This window comes from Tamandua tetradactyla, chromosome 9, assembly GCF_023851605.1.
Source record: "Tamandua tetradactyla isolate mTamTet1 chromosome 9, mTamTet1.pri, whole genome shotgun sequence".
In the NCBI taxonomy this organism is placed as follows: Eukaryota; Metazoa; Chordata; class Mammalia; order Pilosa; family Myrmecophagidae; genus Tamandua; species Tamandua tetradactyla.
Genome location: NC_135335.1, coordinates 85,629,720 through 85,649,036, shown reverse-complemented (window position 1 = coordinate 85,649,036; position 19,317 = coordinate 85,629,720). Strand labels below are relative to the sequence as shown.

The window sequence follows — 19,317 nt, the reverse complement described above, 5'->3', positions numbered from 1 at the left end:
TGCTCAATAAATATCTGCTGCATGAATGAATGAAAGCAAGTGATGAGGGAAAAGAAAGGTGCTGGGGAGGTTCCGTAAAAAGCTTTTTATAGAACTGAATGTAGGGACCCTAGACTCATTGGTAAGTCGTAAAATCAATTAAGTGAGTATTGAAAGTAATTTTTTTTTTTAAAAGAATGGACTAGAACAGAATAGAAACTACCATAGTGCAGTTTAGTCAGGAGATAAGTAGTTCTGTTAGATTTTTGTTCCAGATACACACCCAGAATTGCATCCAGGCTCAAGGCAAGACTTTGGGAATCTGAATCTCAGGAATTTCATACTTTGAACAAGTTCCCTTGAGGATTCTGATATACACTAAACTTTAAAGCCTAAAGCCTGAGAACCATTATTGAGTCTGGAATTTCAGGCAGTTTAACAGCCATGGAAGAGCTGATCAAAAAACACATCAAACAGCTTTTTTCAAAGCTATCATCTGTTTAAAAGGCGGGGACAGGGATTTAATGATCATGAATAAAATGTGACCATCCTTTCTCCCCAAACTGACCTCACTGCTGAGCCATTTCCTCCCAATTCCTTCCACACACTCACCCTAAGGGCCAATCAGACCTGTTCTGGTACAGGTTGGCCACATAGTTTGTCTTCCAAAGTAAACATGAAGAGAATTTAGTCGCCAGATGTGAGCCTGGGCCTGGACTGGGGGCCTGCAGGGACATACTGAGTACAGAACCAGGAAAAATTCACAGCCCAGAGACACCGTCATCAGATAGCCACGGAAGCAGGTGTGCTAAGTTCTATCCTAATCCTTGCAGAGCTATTAACCACCTGTCCTGACAACTGCAGATAAACCTCCTTGGAATGATGATCCAGGCACACTGGAGGCAGTGTCCAGCTTCCTGGAGGCCCACTGGGAATCATCTACAGCAGCTGTCCCTCCTCCTACATCATGGACTCTACCTCCCCCCAATACATACCAATTAACAATCCATACTGTATGTAACTCCATACACATTCAAACATGTGCAATTAGTTCCCCTCCACGCACTTCTCTTAGGTAATAGTATACAGTGTTTTTTCTCTCACTTTAGGCATATCATTTTTGATGATCTAGCCTCACTTTCTGGACCATTTCCAGATTCTTTTCTCTTTTCTAAAAGCCTCCAATTTTGCTGAAGGGAAGAATGGTCCCTGGACATGGGAATCACCACTGAAGCCCTTCTGATTCTGGGAACTTTGGGGCCATTCTGGCTGAAAGAGAAACCTCTCTGTTTGGCTTCCTCCAGCATTCTCTGCCTGTGCTATCTACCTGCTCTGAGAACATCAGCCACCCTATGCTGCTGAGGACTTCTATTATTTGATATTGGCTTTTCTCCTCAACTCAATATGCATATTCCTAGAAGGCAGCAACCATCCCTTAACCTCTGTGCTGCTCCCCATGCCTTGCTTTAAAAATGTCTTTTTAAATTTACATCTGTGTGTGAATGGAGAAAGACATACACCAATCACACTCCATGTCAAGAGTTATCAGTACTGAACAAGTTATCAAAATCTGTTCATCTTCAAAGGGTCTTTCATAACAGTTGATTGGTCAAGCACCAAATTCCTAATGTTACCTTTCAGACAGTAAAATAGCAGTGACACTCAAGTTTGAAGAAAAAATCCTACACTAACTGGGTCAGAGTACCAGCAATAAGCACAAAAGAAAAAGTGAAATTAGCCACCCAAATGGGTGTTAAAAATTTTGTAGATTTACTGGTTTTACTTATTGAATGTTTAAGATGTGCCAGGCCGTATGCTAAGGCCTTTATGTGCACTCTCTCACTTAATCCTCAGGACCACTTAGGAAGTATGTACTATTACCCTGATTCACTGACAAAGAAACGAGAGGCACAGAGAGCTCAAATAATTTCCCCATGTCACACACATGGGAAACAGCAGTATTGGGATTCAAGCCCAGATCTTTTGGACTTGAAACTCTGTAGTACTGACTAACCACAACCCTTCACTGTCTCTTTAATAGTGACTCTTGATGTGGATTCTCAGACCATAAGAAGAAGGTTCTCTTTCCAAAAAAAAAAAAGGGGGTCAAAAAGCACAATACTGTGAACTTAATTAACAGCACTGAATTTATGTTTGAATGTGGTTAAAAAGAGGAAATTTTAGAGCAGTGCAACAGTATGCTCAGTGGCAGAATTCTTGCCTGTCATGCTGGAGACCCGGGTTCGATTCCCAGTGCCTCCTTCCCATGCAAAAAAAAAAAAAAGAAAAAGAAAAAGAAAATTTTAGGTTGTATATATGCTACTAGAATAAAAGTTGTTTTTTTTTTTTTAAAAAAAAGGACTGCACAATGAACTCTATTGTAAATGATGAGTTAACACTACAATTATAAAAATGTCTTTCATGAATTATAACAAATGTACCACACTAATACAAAGTGTAAATTATAGGGTGATATTTGGAAACTCTGCATTTCATGGATGATTTTTCTATAAACCTACAACTTCCCTAAATATAAAAAAAAAATAGCAAGCAAGTAAGCATTCAACCAGCTCTCCTGTAAAGAAAGCCAAGTGGGAGAATTCAGGAACATACTTCATCTAACTACCTTGACTCTGCAAGACTTCATTTATTTCTTTAGTCTATCTGATCTCCACTGTCTACCATCCATTTTGGTTTAGAGTCACTTTTTTTTTTAACAATTTCAATAGCTTCTCAATTCAGAATATATCCAGAACTGACCACTGTTTATCACTACACCCAAACCTCTGAGCAAGTCTCCAAACTTCCACCCTCATCTCTCTACAGACAGTGTTTCCTCATAAAAGATTAAGTCAGGCCACATTACAGCTCTGCCCAATACCTCCGTTAGCTCCATTTCCTGTGACTCTTCTCTTTACACATTCCACTCTTAGCAAATCTTCCTTGTTTTTCTTGGAACAAAATGTACTTCTGCCCCAGGGTCTTTGTACTGGTTGTTCCCTCTGCTTGGAGCCTCTTCTGAGATATCTGCATGGTACACTTCCTTGCCTCCTCTAAGACTTTGCTCAAAGGTCACTGTTCAAATGAGGCCTTCTCTTAACTACCCCCTCCAGAATTGCAATCCATCGCAATCCACCTTCTTGCTCTATTTTTGTTTTTACCCATAGTACTTATCACCTTCGAAAAAAACTATATAACATACTTATTTATTATATATATTGTGCTTCCCCACCACCAGACTGGAAGCCCCAGACAGATAGGAATGTTTCTCTGCTTCATTCGCTGTTGTATCTCTAAAACCTAGAACAATGCCTGCCATATGGTATGTGTTCAGCAGATATTTGCTGAATAAATTGTTTTATATTATTTTACTAGTAAGAAAAACTGATAACCACAAGTCACAGTACTACGTTTATACTCCTGATGCAGGGACATTGATTCAACTGCTTGGACAGCCTGGCAGTATAGGGGACGGGTAGCTACTTAGAGGGGAATAATACCACAAGCTCTACTTTCCATTTAAACCACCCTGACTCTGGGGGGTGGATCCAGAGTGACTATGGCTGTAGTTATGAGTCTATTTCAATAATTCAAGTAACGGGCAATGAAAGCTTGAGAAACATTTAGGAGACAAGAAGGAAAGAAGTAATGATTGATCAGATATTGGGGAATGGTAAGAATCTAAGCTATCACATTTTTCACTTGAGTGATTGAATAGACAGTGCTGGCAGCAACTGAGACAGAACATACCAGGAGAAATCCACTTAGGAGTGGACGTAGGGAAACTAGACTCCTCCACTTAGTTTCATATGCAAACACTTTAGCAGTTCACCAACAAATGTCTAAAGTGATTATGGTAAAAAGCCCACTCAGAGGTATAGGAGCAGCAGAATATAAACAAAAGGAATCTTGGAAGATCATTGCTTATGCTCCCATTTAGCAGTGACACTAAGCTAGCCACCACCATGCCTCTGAGAGAATAGATTCCTTTCTAAGGAAAAAGGCATAAATGTATTGTTATTGGTTTTCAAGTCAATGATGAATGAGAAGACATACCCACAGATTCCTACAGATATCAGTGACAATAACTTGCTCCATTTTTTCAGAAAATAACTTCAGAATTAGGCAATTTTGAAGGGGAACCATAGTAAAGATCTCTAAACAAAGGTTTGCCGACAAGATAGTTCTGTCCAGCTAGGTAACTGTCAGTTTTACCTGCACACCTTACCTGGAAAGCTCTCTCGGTTTAGCTTGGGCCTGCGGATGATCACGAAATCTTTGTCATTCCCTTTACTCTTCTGTCGTTTACGCGGGGGGCTCTGCGGATGACCCAGGCTCGAGAGCAGTTCCTGGGGGATATTCTCGCTGTCTACCTCCTCCTTCTCCAGGGCAGAGACCCCCATGCCTGAGAGCAGTTCAGAAGTCTTGCTTGAATCCCATCCCCACGTGAAGCTGGTGGACACGTTGCTACTCTGATCGGGAATCTCCTGGAGGTGTTTTCTGCAGAAACGCACAATACCCCCGTTCCTTTCAAAATACACCGCAAATAATTCCAAGGTAGGCATAAAAGAAACTGCAAGTTATGCACTGTCGAAAACTTTCACAGCTGCTAACATAAATGCGGCGAGTTCCTAAGAATGAAAGAGAAAATAACCGAACAAATCGAAAAGGCGTCTGATTTACGATCATGCAGAGGCCTCAGAACTTTCTTATGGTGGAGGGAACAGACAAGGGAGGAATGGCAACCACCCAGAGAATGAAAACTCTAGGAGGAAAGCCCCATAAGGAAAGCTCAATAAACGGTACACTGATACCCGCGCTAAAGCATCCATCCTCACGTTCCCAAAGAAGGGACTGAATAATCACTGGTATAATCACGGTATCAGTAACAGTATTAGCAAGTAGCAATATTCACGGCCTAAAACAATTAAGTGGGTCCATTCATGCTCTGTCCCTTTTTGCAACCGGTTTACCTGTGCATGGCGTCCAAAGACTCGGAAGTTTTAAACGCGTGCATTAATCGCGGACCTGCGGACTCCGGAATTCCAGCTTTGGCGCGCTGCTGCCTGCACCCCCAGCAGCTAGACCCGCGAACTCTAGCAACGTCCCATCCCCGCAGCGCGCGCAGGGATCTTCTGTCCGCTTTCCTCCGCGAATGCAGTCTACGACCCCGCTGCCTGCTGGGAATTGTAGTTCCTCTACTGTCTCGTAGTCCGGCTGACTCTCCCGATACTTCCTCCCCTCGCAGTTTAGGCCTCCTTCGAGGTACCCATAACACTCCGCGGCTGCCTGGCAGGACAACCCACGCGGCGGGCGGGGAAGCGGAAGCGGCTGGCGCTCGGGCTGACTGGGAAATGTCAGCTACATGACTAGGAACGGGTTTTCCTTTCCCGGGAGCCCGCGGGCCTTCTGGTGACTGCCACCACCGTCGCCTTGGAACGTGGGTTCCAGAACTGAGGCGGCCTTGGCGGACACGGAGTTTCTTTGTTCCTACCAGACGCTGTCTGGCGAGAGCGGACGGTGAGCTTGAGTGGGGGGGGGAGTGGGGATGCATTAGGTATTCTGGGCTCTGGGGCCGAGCGGTGTCGGAGATGAAGGGGACCCCGGAGACCTCAATCGGCTGCTTCCGTGGGTCCCACGTTTCTCGCCGCTGAGTGAAGGCAGGAGCCCAGCTCGCTTTGCAGATGAGAGGCTGTGAGCCTCAGGCGTCACACCTGCTCTCCCTTCTCCAGGGAACTGCTTCCTCCAAACGGGAAGAGGGTGGCTCTTAGGACTGGGTCTGTGTTCAGGGTCCTCATCTGTAACACAGGCACTGCGGCAGCCTAGTTCATCTCACAGGCTTCGAGTGAGGTCAAGTCAGATGATGCGTTCTGTAAGATAAAGCGAAACTCGAGCGCAAAGCCATCGCGTTTTAGAAGAGCAGGAGACTGCGGTGGTTTCCGCGTGCATTGGGATAGCTCCGCATCCCCTTGCAACCTTAACAAGTCTCAAATGCCAACATGGGAATAAGTAATGTTACTATATGTTTTGCAGGGGGCTGGCTTAACTTGGGCAACGCTAGGGACCACCACCAAACTGGTTGCGTCGCCACCTAGATGCGAACTGCTTTAGTCTGTCTGCGGAGAATAGTTTGGGGGAGGTTACAGTAGGGAGCGTGGCATACTCCAGGTAGGACGACCATGCGGAATCCGTTGTGCAAACTGTACTACAACCGTGAACCCGGAAAAGCAGTGGAACAGAGAAGGGGGGGTGAATTCCAACCTTAATGAAATGAAGAGGATTTATAAAGTTCAGAAGTAGGCACGCCACCTTCATCTCATTAATATAAGTTCAGAAAGCCGTACGACATACCTGCGAACTTCTCTGAAAACTATTATTTGCTTTATACTGGAATTAAGCTCTCTTTGCCGAAGTACGTATTTCATCTTTAGTGCTTAGCTTGGAAAGTAATCACCTCTTAACAGAGGAAGAAATTCATGAACTTTAGTTTGTTGTTGAACGCAGGTGAGATTGGTATAAAGAAGGGATCTGTTCACAGGTGATTTTGATTGGAATTAGGGGACGAATAGTAAGCTTAGTGTCCACAGTTTATTAAACTAATGCTAGATGGAAACTATTTTTATGCTCAGTGTTATTTTGACTAAGGAGAAAGCAGTTGCCTTCGTTTGATATGCACATCCTTTTCCTTAATATTGCGCCTCGTTAGAGAAAATATTTTTAACAACGAAAAAGTTAGTCTCCTTCAAGGAAGTGAACAAGACAGGGAGCTTGTAAACTAGTGGAGGAGAAAAAAATAAACAAGAAAAAATGTATTTAAGATGCCTAGATGAAAATAAGATCTTGAGATATAAAGTAACTGGAGAAAGACCACTTTAGATATAGATTTCATAGATAAGAAGATCTAATTGATGGGATGATTCTAAATTTGAAGATGAAAAATATCCTTCATTGTACCTTTGGTTAGGTAGGAGTTCCCTGGGAACTAGGGACTTAGGTAATATCTGAATTAGTGAACTTATGTAATGTCTGAATTAGTGAACATTTACTTTATAAGATTTCAGGACGAGCCTGTTAAAATCAAAGCCTTAATATTAGAATAGATATTTCATAACAGTATTTGTGCTAATAACAGAAGTACTTCATCCTGTTAATATGAGAATATATATTTTGCATGCCTTTTAGGAATGACATTCATTTAATATAGTAAATGAAATTTTAAATAGGTAAACATGATTATGTGTAATGTAGGGAATTATGTCCATTGAAGTCTTGAAATTACTAGCTACATACACAGTTGTCTGGTGTCTTGAAGTGTATTGTGGTTGCTACTGATGTGGAGTATATTATTTGCCTGATTAATTTAATGAGTTTAATAATATTCACCCATACCCCTTTGAGGGAGTGTATCATGAAATATGAAATGCTTGGAAGGGGCAAGGGCCGTATCATTTATGCAGAAGCAAAACCACAGCATAGTTAATTATAATATTATTATATAAATATTATCAGGGCACAGGAGGGGTCAAAAACAAATTACAAATTGTAAGATATATCTACATATATTCAGTAGTGGTTTTATTTTTGAAAACAAAATATGACGAAAATTTCTATTAACAAGGTAATACGCTTTTTCCTTAGTTCTGTCATAGCATTTGATTCCTTTAGTTTTTTCTTATGCTGTGTAGCTTGGGGGAACAAAAGGCTAAGGACAATTACATAGCAAAAAAGTCTATCTGCCAGTTAAATTTCAGAAAGATTCCTGCTTCCTTGATTAATTCTAAATTGTTGTCTGTGTTGGATAGATAGAGGGAAGGGTTCTTACCCCATTCTAATTTGTCTTATGTTTTCTTTCCTACTTTTCCTGTGTAGATTAAAATCACATATTATCCTAAAGTGAAGTAATGGCAGTATTACCTGCAAGGTAAAAAAGTCTTAGCTAAGTTCTGTATTCAGTGTGACTTTCTTAGCCTGCTATGAACTATACCTTGATGTATCTAGAGGAATAATCAGAACTTTTCTAATTTGTTCAAAATTAGATGTAAACAGTTGAAATTGCATTGAGAAAGTGTGCCTGAACTGGAGAAGAGACCATGTGGAATCTTAACTGTGAGCCAGGCTCTGGAGTCAGGATGTTTGATTTGAATCCCAATTTTGCGACTAACTAGGTGTAGAACTTTGGATGTTATCTCTCTGTGCCCAGTTTTCTCTTCTGTTAAATAGTCCTCTCTTTAAAGGGTTGTAAAGGCTAGGGTAATAAAGCATTTTAAGTTTCAGCACAATGCTGGAGCATAGTAAACACAGATTAGGTATTAGCTTTTTTTTTTTTCTTTACAATTTCAAAACTTTATTTCAGTATTTTGAATATTATCATCCAACAATTTACAGATATTCAGTCTGGTTTCATTATCAGGACGTTTTAATACCAGATGCTCAACAACCATATTATAATAGCTTTTGGCACGTCCATCAAACACTTATAAATTATTTTGAGATTTCTGACCATATGAAAATTATCCTTTATTATATTCCAAAATGTTATGATAAAGCAAAAACATATTATAGTATTTATTTAATCACCTTCTTTTAGTTCCACAAAGGAGACTTTTTTTTTGTATTAAGGTGGCAAATACTGTCTTTTCATTTCAATTTTCTTTGTTTTGAAAGGCTACTAATAATTGTTTAAAATGTTTTCACTAAATTATAAATGCAAATTTCAAAATCTTATTACTTAGGTGCTTTTATAACTTTATCAATAAAAAAATTACTTTATTTATAAAGCTTACTGAAATTTGAATAGGAAACACATACTTGGCTTTTCTTCTTTAAAAAAAGTATTTTGTAATCAGGAATGAGTCTAGGGATTATTTTCTAATTTCCAAAATAAGTCTTGCAGTCTCTATACATGAAATCTTTAAAAATCCATTAGAATTCAAGTGTTTCTTCTTACCCATCTATTTGGTTGCCACCTCTCTTATGCATTGCCGAAGGTGAAAAGGTAAAACAGTGTGTTGTATTCCTCCTTGGTGGGTCTTGTCACACTTTGAAATTTAGTTTACTTGATTAATTTGCCACCTTAGCTCTTAGTTGGCCTCAAGAAAGATTGCTTTTTTTTCCATTTTTAGAGCGGGAGTAACATTCTCTTAAAGTATTCTATATACTAAACTGAACTTGATCTATATTGACATCTGTAAGCATGAGAATAATGATTATCTGTGGAAGGTTTAAATTTTCATTGGTGGTAGAAAATTGGTGATTTTTTCATCACTCACTTGTACTTTTGGTTCTTTGATTTTTAATTATGATGATCTTGAGTTGTTTCCTACTTTTTATTATTTAACATATCTGAAATGTATTTAAGATACATATTTCAGTTAACACTGAGTCTGAAGAATCATTAGATGTTAGCTAGAAATTTCTCATTCTTAGGTTTCAGAATCATTTTGAAATATTTTTTCAAAATTTCAAAAGTTTTGGCAGATTTTTGTTTGGTTTTCTGTGTGTGAGTTCTCATGTAAGTTGCTACCAATCCATCCATCATTCCTTTTTTCTTTTCTTTTTTGAAAACATTTGTAATGCTTCAAACTCCAAAATTATCTTAACCTTTAATTTTCCACTTAAAGCATTTTTGGCCTGAAAAACCATTATCCTTCACATAAGTCAGAGCCATAAAGAACTCAAGAAGCAGTCCTCCAAGTTAGTAACATTAGTAAGAGAGGTATGAAACTATTATAAAGGCAAACCTAGCGAAGTAATCCCTATATGCCAAGAGAGGCAAGGGGAGCAATTTGTGGGTATCAGGCTCATTTTTTTGTTTTATAAGACTAAGCGTGGGTCCATGCTATGGTAACCTTGGAGGATAAGAAGTACAAACTAGTTGATTTTCATTCCTAGTATTGGAGAAAAAGACCATTTCAAGGAAAGTATGAGATTTTTGAGGCAACCAGTTATCTTTTAAAAGCACATTATGCAGAGATTAGCGACGAATACCAATTCTATGCCTGAAACTCGTATTTAGTATTTTACTTTTATATCTCATTTGATCTCAGAGCAACTGCGTGAGATAATTAATCCTCATTTAGTAGTTAAATTGCATAAAGTTACACAATTACTAAGTAGAGTTGTGATTTGGAACTGGGTTTGCCAAGGTATAATAAAACGTTTGTGCTTTAAAATAGTTGTGAGTTTAGGCACTGAAAAAATAACACCACGGCAAAATTTTTCATTTTCTAGTTGTTGTGTGTTTTTACCTTCATGTTATGACATTGCGTTTCAAGAAACTTTAAAATACAAAATAATACATGTTCATTATAAAAAATTACACATACAAAAGCGCAAAGAAGAAAGTAGAAGTCATCCCTTAACCATATAATTCTGTGACAACTACCACTGGCATTTTGATTTATTTTGGTGCATGCGTGGCTGTGTGTTTCAGTGTGTCTACCCTATCACTTTGACAGCTCTTGGTGTCTCTTTCTAGGCTGGGGCAATCCAGAGGTCTCCCTTAATCACAGTCTGCAATGGAGTGTTACTGTTAGGTACCCATTGACTCAGGCACAGATTCCTCCTTCCATCAGTCATGGCGAGAATAACAAAATTAGTGTTTTTATGACAGCCTTGGCTGCTTTTCTCTAAAATGGGAATTGTGAGAATGGTAGGCTTTTTCAAGGCTGCCTGGACTATTCACAAATATTTAAGTGGTTTTTGTATTTTCAGGTTAAGTAACGCTGCAGTGAAAAGCTGCCTTGTAGATATCTTTGTTTTCATTTTGTTTTTTTCTTAGAATAAATTTTTGAAAAGGAATTGCTAGGACAAAGAGTTTGTACCTTTTTTAATTATGGCTTTTGATACATATCGCCAAATAGCTGTATGATTGCTAACCCCCTAGCAATATCTTTTTTTCCTCTTGCTCAAGCCACACTAGGTTTTCGTATTTAGACTATTAACGGTTATTTGGCTATCCTTTCCAAATTCATTAGTTAATTAAGGTGGAGGTGGTATTTAAATAAATGAAATGTGTGGGGCAGTAAATTCAAACATTACTTAAGGGTAATAGTGAAAGAAAGTCTTCCTTCAATTTTATCCGTTTCCCTTTCATAGTTACTGCTACCATTGTGCCTATGACATTTATTGCTAATTAGAGGGTTACCTTAGTTCAAGCTTTCTTGAGGACAATCCAGTGGTTTGCATGAAAACTTTTATCATATTTATATCTTTGATCTCAGCAGTTCCAATTCTGAGAATTTGATTCAGGAAGAAATTGTTATTGAGCTTCTATTATGTGGAAGTCACTGTTCTACACTCAAAGCAGTGTAAAAGCCCCTGCCCTTGAGGTTCTTATATACTAGTGGGCAAAGGCAGAAAAATGTTTGGTTCAAAAGTAATTTTATATGTGTGGTAAGTGCTGAGTAGAAGGTAATGGATTTGTGGTAGTTAGATTCAGTTGTCAACTTAGCCAGGTGAAGGCACCTAATTTTGTTGCTGCGGGCATGAGCCAATGGTACTTGAACCTCATCTGTTGCAAATTACATCTGCAGTCGGCTAGGAGGTGTGCCTGCTGCAGTGAATGACGTTTGACTTAATTGGCTGATTCTTAAGTCAGAGAGCACAACATAGCACAGCCCTAGCAGCTCAGCATACCTCATCTCAGCACTCACAGCTCAGCCCAGGTCTTTGGAGATGCAGAGAGGAGTCACCCCGGGGATAGTTGTTGGAACCCAGAGGCCTGGAGAGAAGGCCAGCAGAGATTACCCTGAGCCTTCCCACGTAAGAAAGAACCTCAGATGAAAGTTAGCTGCCTTTCCTCTGAAGAACTAACAAAATAAATCCCCTTTTATTAAAAGCCAGTCTGTCTCTGGTGTGTTGCATTCCGGCAGCTAGCAAACTAGAACAAGATTCATGTTAGGAATGGGAAAGAGGTTCTATTAGATAAACGGATCTGAGAAGGCCTAAAAAAGGTGGCATGTGAGCAGAGGTCTGAATATTGAAGAGTAAGCCATGTTGGAAATGTTCCAGGTATTTAGAGACTCTGAGCTGGAGCAAACTGCTTGCCTTCAGGAAAGGCAAAAGCTGCATGTAAAGCACAATAAGCAAAAGAAGAAGGATGATAGATGGAGACAGAAAGACAAGAAGGTGGTATAGGCAACATCTTAGAACCTTTGTAAACTAAATAAGTTTGGATTTTATTCTGACTTCAGTAGGAGACTTTTCAGTTTTGAGCTGCCACATAACATCTGTATTATGCTTTTATAATGTCATTTTGAATACTGTGTGGGGAACAGACTGGACTAAGGTAAAATGCAATGTAAGAATAGAAACAGAGCCATTTTAGGAGACAGTTGCAGCAGTGTACCTGAGAATGTTTACTAGAGTGGTGAAAAGTTTGGTAAATTAAAAGTTGATTACATATCTGATATATAAGGAGTAGAATCCGAATCAACGTGGCAATATAAGAGATCCTCTGGAAAAGTCTCTCCTTAACTAACAAAAGGACAAATTTCTCTTGCTTGGCTCTCTGGAGTATGAGAGACTGACTCCACAAACTTTCAATTGAAGAAAGAGGGGAAAAAAACCCCGCCAAAATCATATAGGAAATTTGCATCTCAAACCTGCCAGTTCAGAACCACCCCCTCCACTTGCCCCCATGTAATGTGGTTGTCGGGACATAACCTGGGCCTGTCCTGCCACAGAGGCAGACCACAGAGGCACCCATAGCAGTGAGTTAGAACCTTACACATATCCAGGTACAAAGACCCAAGTCTACAGAGACCTAGGGTGGAAGACAAGTGGCTGAGGAGTGCCACATGCAAAAATGCCCCAATGGAGAAAAAGGCCATGGCAGAACTGTTGGCAAGAGGTGGAGACTCTCCATCCATTCTCTATTTGCTGGACCACCTAAACGCAAAATTGACCTTTCTGTGTTGAACCCATATGGCTCCTCAGGATGAAATACCTTACAGGGAAGAATCTAGAGGCAGTAAAAGCTTCATTAAGTAAATGGGGGACAGAGTGGTCTGAACTGCTGTAAGAACAGGTCCCAGAACTGGAAAATGTAAGGAAAAGGAGACAGTGAGGGAGAGAATTTAAATAAATCATGGGAGCTGAGAAGAAAACCCTACACAAAGTATTAAAAAAAAAAAAATAGACAAGAGGGAGAAACTGACCTTCAGAGTTTATACATCAAAATAAGCAGATAACTTAAGCTATCAGAAAAAATCACAAGCCATACTAAGAAACAGGAGATACAGCTCAGTCAGGGAACAAATTTAAACTTCAGAGGAGACACAGAATTTGAAACAATGAATCAAATTAGTTCAAACAAATCTCCTAAATCAATTTAAGGCAAGAAAGGAAAATATGGATAGAAACAAACTAATGATGTATATAGAGCTAAAGGATATTAAGAAGGCAATGTATGAGCATAAGGAAGAATTCAAAAGTTTCAAAGGAAATGTGTGGAAATTGTGGGGATGAAAGGCATAATAATAAATATTAAAAATGCACTGGCAACCTACAATAGCAGGTTTGAACAGGCAGAATAAAATCAGTGAGCTAAAAGGACAATCAAAATATGTCAGAAGAACAAATAGAAAAAAAGGATAGAAAAATTTGAGCAGTCTCTCAGGTACTTGAGTGACAGCATGAAGTATACAAACATATACATCATGGGTGTCCCAAAAGAAGAGAAGAGAAAAGGAGTAGAAAGAATATTTGAGGTAGTAATGGCCAAAAATTACCAATTCTTATGAAGGACGTTATGTTGAAGAAGCACAAAGTACTCCAAACAATTAATCCTAATAGACCTCTGAGAGACATGCTAATATGGATGGCAAATGCCAAAATAGAGAATTCTAAAAGTATCAAGAGAAAAGCAATTCATCATATACAATGGATCCTCAATAAGACTAAGTACCAATTTCTCCTCTGAAACCGTGGAGGTGAGAAAGCAGTGGTATGATATATTTAAAGTACAGAAGAGAAGAACTGCCAACCATAAATTCTTTGTCTGACAAAACTGTCCTTCAAAAAAGAGGGAGAGTTTAAAATATTCACAGATAAACAGAAACTGTAAAGTTCGTCACAGAAGACTTGCTCTACAAAAATTGCTAAAGGAAGTTCTTCATGTTGAAAAGACAGGAGAGAGTGGCTTGCAGTAGGGTGAAGATCTTTAGTAAAGGTAACTAAAAGGGTAAATGCAACCCCCAATAGTATTGTATCCTCAATATATAACTCTATTCTTTAATTCCTATAAGAATCAGAAGACAATTGAACAGAAGAAATATATATATTCCCTGACAGTGGATATGCAAAATATATTAATATGAGACAAAACATTATTTAGAGGAGAAACAGGTATGGGAACAGAGAACGGGTATGCTATTGAAGCTAAGTTGGTATCTTCAAATTAGTAGTTTCCAGATGTAGATTGTATAATACAAACTCCAAGTAACCACAAAGAAAGTATTTTAAAAATGTACAGAAGGAGAAATGTGAAAAGGATCAGTCAACCACATCACAAAAGGTCAACTGTACAGGAAAAGAGGCTGCAATAAAGGAAAAGAGAGACAAACAAAAGACATATAAAACCAAAAAAACAAAATGGCTGCAGTAAGTACTGCTTTTAGAGTAATAACACTGGCTGTTAATGGACTAACCTCCCCAATCAAAAGACACAGATTGACAGAGTGGATTAACAAGTATGTTCAAACTATATGCTGTATAAGAGACTCACCTTAGACCCAAAAACAAAAGTAGGATTGAAAGTTGGAAAGGGCAGGAAAAGGCAATCCATGCAAATAGTAACGAAAAAAGAGCTGGGTTAGCTATACGAACATCAGACAAAATAGACTTTAAGTCAAGAGCTGTTACAAGAGACAAAGAAAGATACAATTAATAGTCACCAAGAAGAAACAAGATCATAAATATTTAGGCACAAACATTGGCAAAACTGAAGGGAGAAATAGACACCTCTACAATAATAGTTGGAAACTTCTGTACACCACTTTCATCAATAGATAGAACATCTCGAGGGAAGATCAATAAGCAAACAGATAATAATCTAAGTAAACTAGACCTAACAGACATATGCAGAATATTGCATCCCCAAACAGCAGGATATACCTTTTTCTGAAGTACATATGGATCATTCTCCAGGATAGGCCCCGTGTTGGGCCACAAATCTCAATAATTTTTAAAATACTGAAATTATACAAAGCATCTTCTCTGACCTCAATGGAATGAAGCTGGAAACAGTAACAGGCAGATAACTGGAAAATCTACAAATTTATGGAACTGAAACAACATACCTTCATCAAAGGGTCAAAGAAGTATTACAAGAGAAACCAGTAAATATCTTGAGATGTAGGAAAATGAGAACAGAACTTATCAAAACTTAAGGGATACAACAAAGGCAGTGCTGAGAGACTATTTTACAGCCTTATATGCTTATGTTAAAAAAGAAGAAAGGGCTATAATCACTTATTTCCTAGACTACTAAAAGCAAATACCATGTAATAGGTCAAGTTAGACAGTGGGTATTTATTCACTTAACTATTTTGAGGCCAGGAATATGTCCAAATCAAAGCATCATGAAGGGGAAGCTTTCTTCCCAAAGACTGGCTGCCAGTGATCCTTGGCTGTTCTGCCACATTGCCAGGTGCATGGTGGTGTCTGCTGGTCTCTACCTTTTCTACCAGGACTCATTGATTTCAGCTTCTTCCATGGATTCTCTTTCTGTATTCATTCAATTTATAAATGACTCCAGTAATAAGATTAACCCATCCTGAATGAGGTGGGTCATACCTTTACTTAAGTAGCCTAAACAGCATCCTACTTAATATTGTTTTATACCCACAAGAACGGATTAGATTTCAGAACATATTTTGCTGGAATACAAACAACTTTAAACCACTGCAGTCAAAGACCTAACTGCACACCTGGAGGAACTAGAAAAACAACAGCAAATTAAACCCATAGCAAACGGAAGGAAGGAAATAAAGATTAGAACAGAAGTAACTGAAATAGAGAATTAAAAAAGCAATAGAGAGCATTAACAAAACCAAAAATTGGTTCTTTGAAAAGATAAATAAAATTGGCAAAACTTTGGCAGACACTGACATAGAAAAAAAAAGATGCAAATAAAATCAGAAATAATAGAGATAACACTACTGCACGGACAGAAATAAAAAGGATTACAGGAGGATATTATGAACAACAAATCAAACAAATTCCTTGAAACACACAAACAACCATCACTGACTCTAAAAGAAATAGATCTCAATAGACCAATTACAAGAGGTCAAATCAGTCATCAAAAACCTCCCAATGACAAAAAACCCAGGACCAGATGACTTCACAGATGAATTCTAATATTCCAAGAAGAAATGCCAATCATGTTCAAACCCTTCCAAAACATTGAAGAGGACACTATCTACTCATATTATGAGGTCAAAACCACCCTGATACCAAAGCCAAATAAAGATACTACAAGAAAAGAAAATTAACAATTTCTCTTATGAATATATATGCAAAGTTTCTCAACAAAATAACTAGCAGATATAATCTAACAGCACATTAAAAGAATTATACACCATGATCAAATAGGAGGATTTATTCCAGGTATTCAAAGGTGGCTCATCAAAAGAAAATTAATATAATACAACAAATTAACAGAACAAAGGGAAAATACCACATGATCACCTCAATTGATATAGAAAGGCATTTGACAAAATCTAGCATCCCTTTCTTGATAAAAGCTCTTAGAAAAATAAGAATAGAAGGAAGCACCTTTGACATGATAAAGGGCATGTATGAAAAACCACTACTAACATCATACTTAGTAGTGAAAGACTGAAAGCTTTCCCTCTTAGATCTGGTACAAGACAAAGGTGTCTCCTGTTCCCACTGTTATTCAACATTGTACTTGAAGTTCTAGCCAGAACTACGCATGAAGAAGAAATAAAAGGCATCCAAATTCAAAAGGAAGAAGTGAAATTCTCTCTATTTGCAGATGACATGATCCTGTATGTATAAAAGTCCCAAAAATTCCACAGCAAAGATCTTAGAGCTAATAAATGAATTCTGCAGAGCGGGAGGGTACAAGATTACCATGCAAAAATCAGTAGTGTTTCTGTACACTGGTAATGAGCAATCTGAGGGGGAAATGAAGAAAAAAAAATCCATTTACAGTAGCAACTAAAACAATCACATATCTAGGAATATATTTAACTAGGGGGTATAAAGGATATATATAAACAGAAAACTATAAGACTTTCCTAAAAGTAATAAAAGGCCTAAATATAAATAAGTGGAGAAACATTGCATGTGCATGGACTGGAAGACTAAATATTTTAAGATGTCAGTTCTACCTAAAGTGATTTACAGATTCATTGCAATCTCCATCAAAATTCCAACTGGCTACTTTGCAGAAATGGAAAAGCCAATCATCAATATATATATAGAAAGAGAGAGAGATACCTGTGGAATTGAATTGAGAGTTCAGAAGTAGACCCTCACATCTGTGGCCAGTTGTTTTTTGACAAGGCTGCCAAATCCAATCAATTGGGAAAGAATAGTCTTTTTCAACAAATGTTGGTGGTAGAACTGGATATCCATATGTAAAAGAATGAAGGAGGACACTATTTCACAACTTATACAAAAATTATCAAAAATGGACAAAAGACCTAAATTTAAGAGCCAAAATTATAAAACTCCTAGAGTAAAATGTAGGGAAGCAGCTTCAGGATCTTTTATTAGGCAGTGATTTATTAGACTTTACACCCAAAGCACACTTAACAATAGAAAAAATAGATAAATGGTACCTCATCGAAGTTAAAAACTCTTTTGCATCAAAGGAGTTTATCACAAAGGTGAAAAGACAACCTCAGTGGGAGAAAATATGTGGAAACTACATATCCAATAAGGGTTTAACATACAGAATATATGAAGTAATCTTACCACTCAACAATATAAAAACAACCCAGTTTAAAAATGGGCAAAGACTTGGTGGACATTTCTCCGAAGGGGATATACAAATGGCTAAAAACGACATGAAAAGATGTTCAACATCATTTGCTAGTAAATGCAATTCAAAACCACAGTGAGATACCATTTCACCGCTGGAATGGCTACAATGAAAAAGCAGGTAATTACGAGTATTGAAGAGGATGTGGCGCAATAGGAACACTCATGGTAGTGGCAGTGTAAAATGGTGTAGTTTGGTAGTTACTCAGAAAGCTAAATATGGAATTATCATATGACCAGCTGTATTACCTCAAGTTATTTCTATCCATTAGATTTCTAGAGAAAAAGAATCAGCAGGAGATATCTGTAAATATAAAATTTAGAAATGTGTCTCACGGAACCGTGGGGATGTAAGGTTCCATGGGGATGTAAGAGTCCAAGATCTGTAGGGCAGGCCTTGAGCTGGCAGCTCCAGTGAAGGTCCTTAACAAACTCTCAGGGAAGGCTGGCTGGCTGAATCAGGAAGAGTGATTGTCTCCTCTGAATCCTCCTTAAAATCCTTCCAGTGATTTGATTAAACATCACTCATTGCAGAAGACACCCCCTTTAGCTGATTGCAAATGCAATCAGCTGTAGATGCAGCCAACATGATCATGATTTAAGTCCACAAAATGTCCTCATAACAAGAGGCAGGCCAGTGCTTGTCTAACCACACAGCCAGGCACCACTACCTGGCCAAGTTGACACATGAACCTGACCATGAGACCAGGCAATCCCACTTCGAGGTATATACCCAAAAGAATTGAAAGCAAGGACTCAAACAGATATTTGCGTACCAATGTTCATAGCAGCATTATTCACAACTGCCAAAAAATGTAAGCAACCCAAGTGTCCATCATCCAGTGAACTGATATGCGTATTTACATGCAATAGACTATTTTTCCGCCATGAAAAGGAATAAAGTTTTGATTCATGTGACAGCATGGATGAACCTTCAAGACATTATGTTGAATGAAGTAAGTCAGACATAAGAGGACAAATATTGTGTGATCACACTGATATGAAATAATCAGAATAAGCAAACTCATGAAGGCAGAATCTGTAATATAGATTACCATGGCTTTTTACTTTGGGTAGGAAATGGGAAATAAAACATAAATTGTACAGAATTTAAATTTGGGTTGATTTTAAAGTTTTGGTAATGGATGGTAGTGATGGTAGCAGAAAGTGTGATTGTAAGTAGAAGCACTGAAATATATATGTGAGTATGGTTAAAAGGGAACTTTTTATGTTGTGTGTATGTTATTAGAATCAAAATTTAAAAAAAAAACAGGGCTGTACAACACAGTGAACCCTATTGGAAACAATGGAATATAGTTA

At 38.3% G+C, this 19,317-nt stretch overlaps 2 protein-coding genes across 3 annotated transcripts in view; one reads left to right on the top strand and one right to left on the bottom strand.

The window, feature by feature from the left end:
• Nucleotides 1-5,125, bottom strand: part of SKP2 (S-phase kinase associated protein 2) — a 37,572-nt gene extending 32,447 nt beyond the window's left edge. The window contains exons 1-2 of the mRNA XM_077116977.1: nucleotides 4,953-5,125; nucleotides 4,208-4,479 (exon numbers count right to left, since the gene is read on the bottom strand). Of these exons, the coding sequence (XP_076973092.1) occupies nucleotides 4,208-4,479; nucleotides 4,953-4,996 (316 nt within the window). The 5' untranslated portion in view covers nucleotides 4,997-5,125. The remainder of the gene's footprint in view (nucleotides 1-4,207; nucleotides 4,480-4,952) is intronic.
• Nucleotides 5,126-5,238: 113 nt separating this feature from the next.
• LMBRD2 (LMBR1 domain containing 2) overlaps nucleotides 5,239-19,317 on the top strand; it is an 89,774-nt gene continuing 75,695 nt past the window's right edge. The window contains exon 1 of one of the 2 annotated variants that reach the window (XM_077116972.1): nucleotides 5,239-5,499. The gene's annotated coding sequence lies outside the window, so the exon portion shown is untranslated. The remainder of the gene's footprint in view (nucleotides 5,500-19,317) is intronic. The other variant, XM_077116973.1, reaches the window with a different exon arrangement.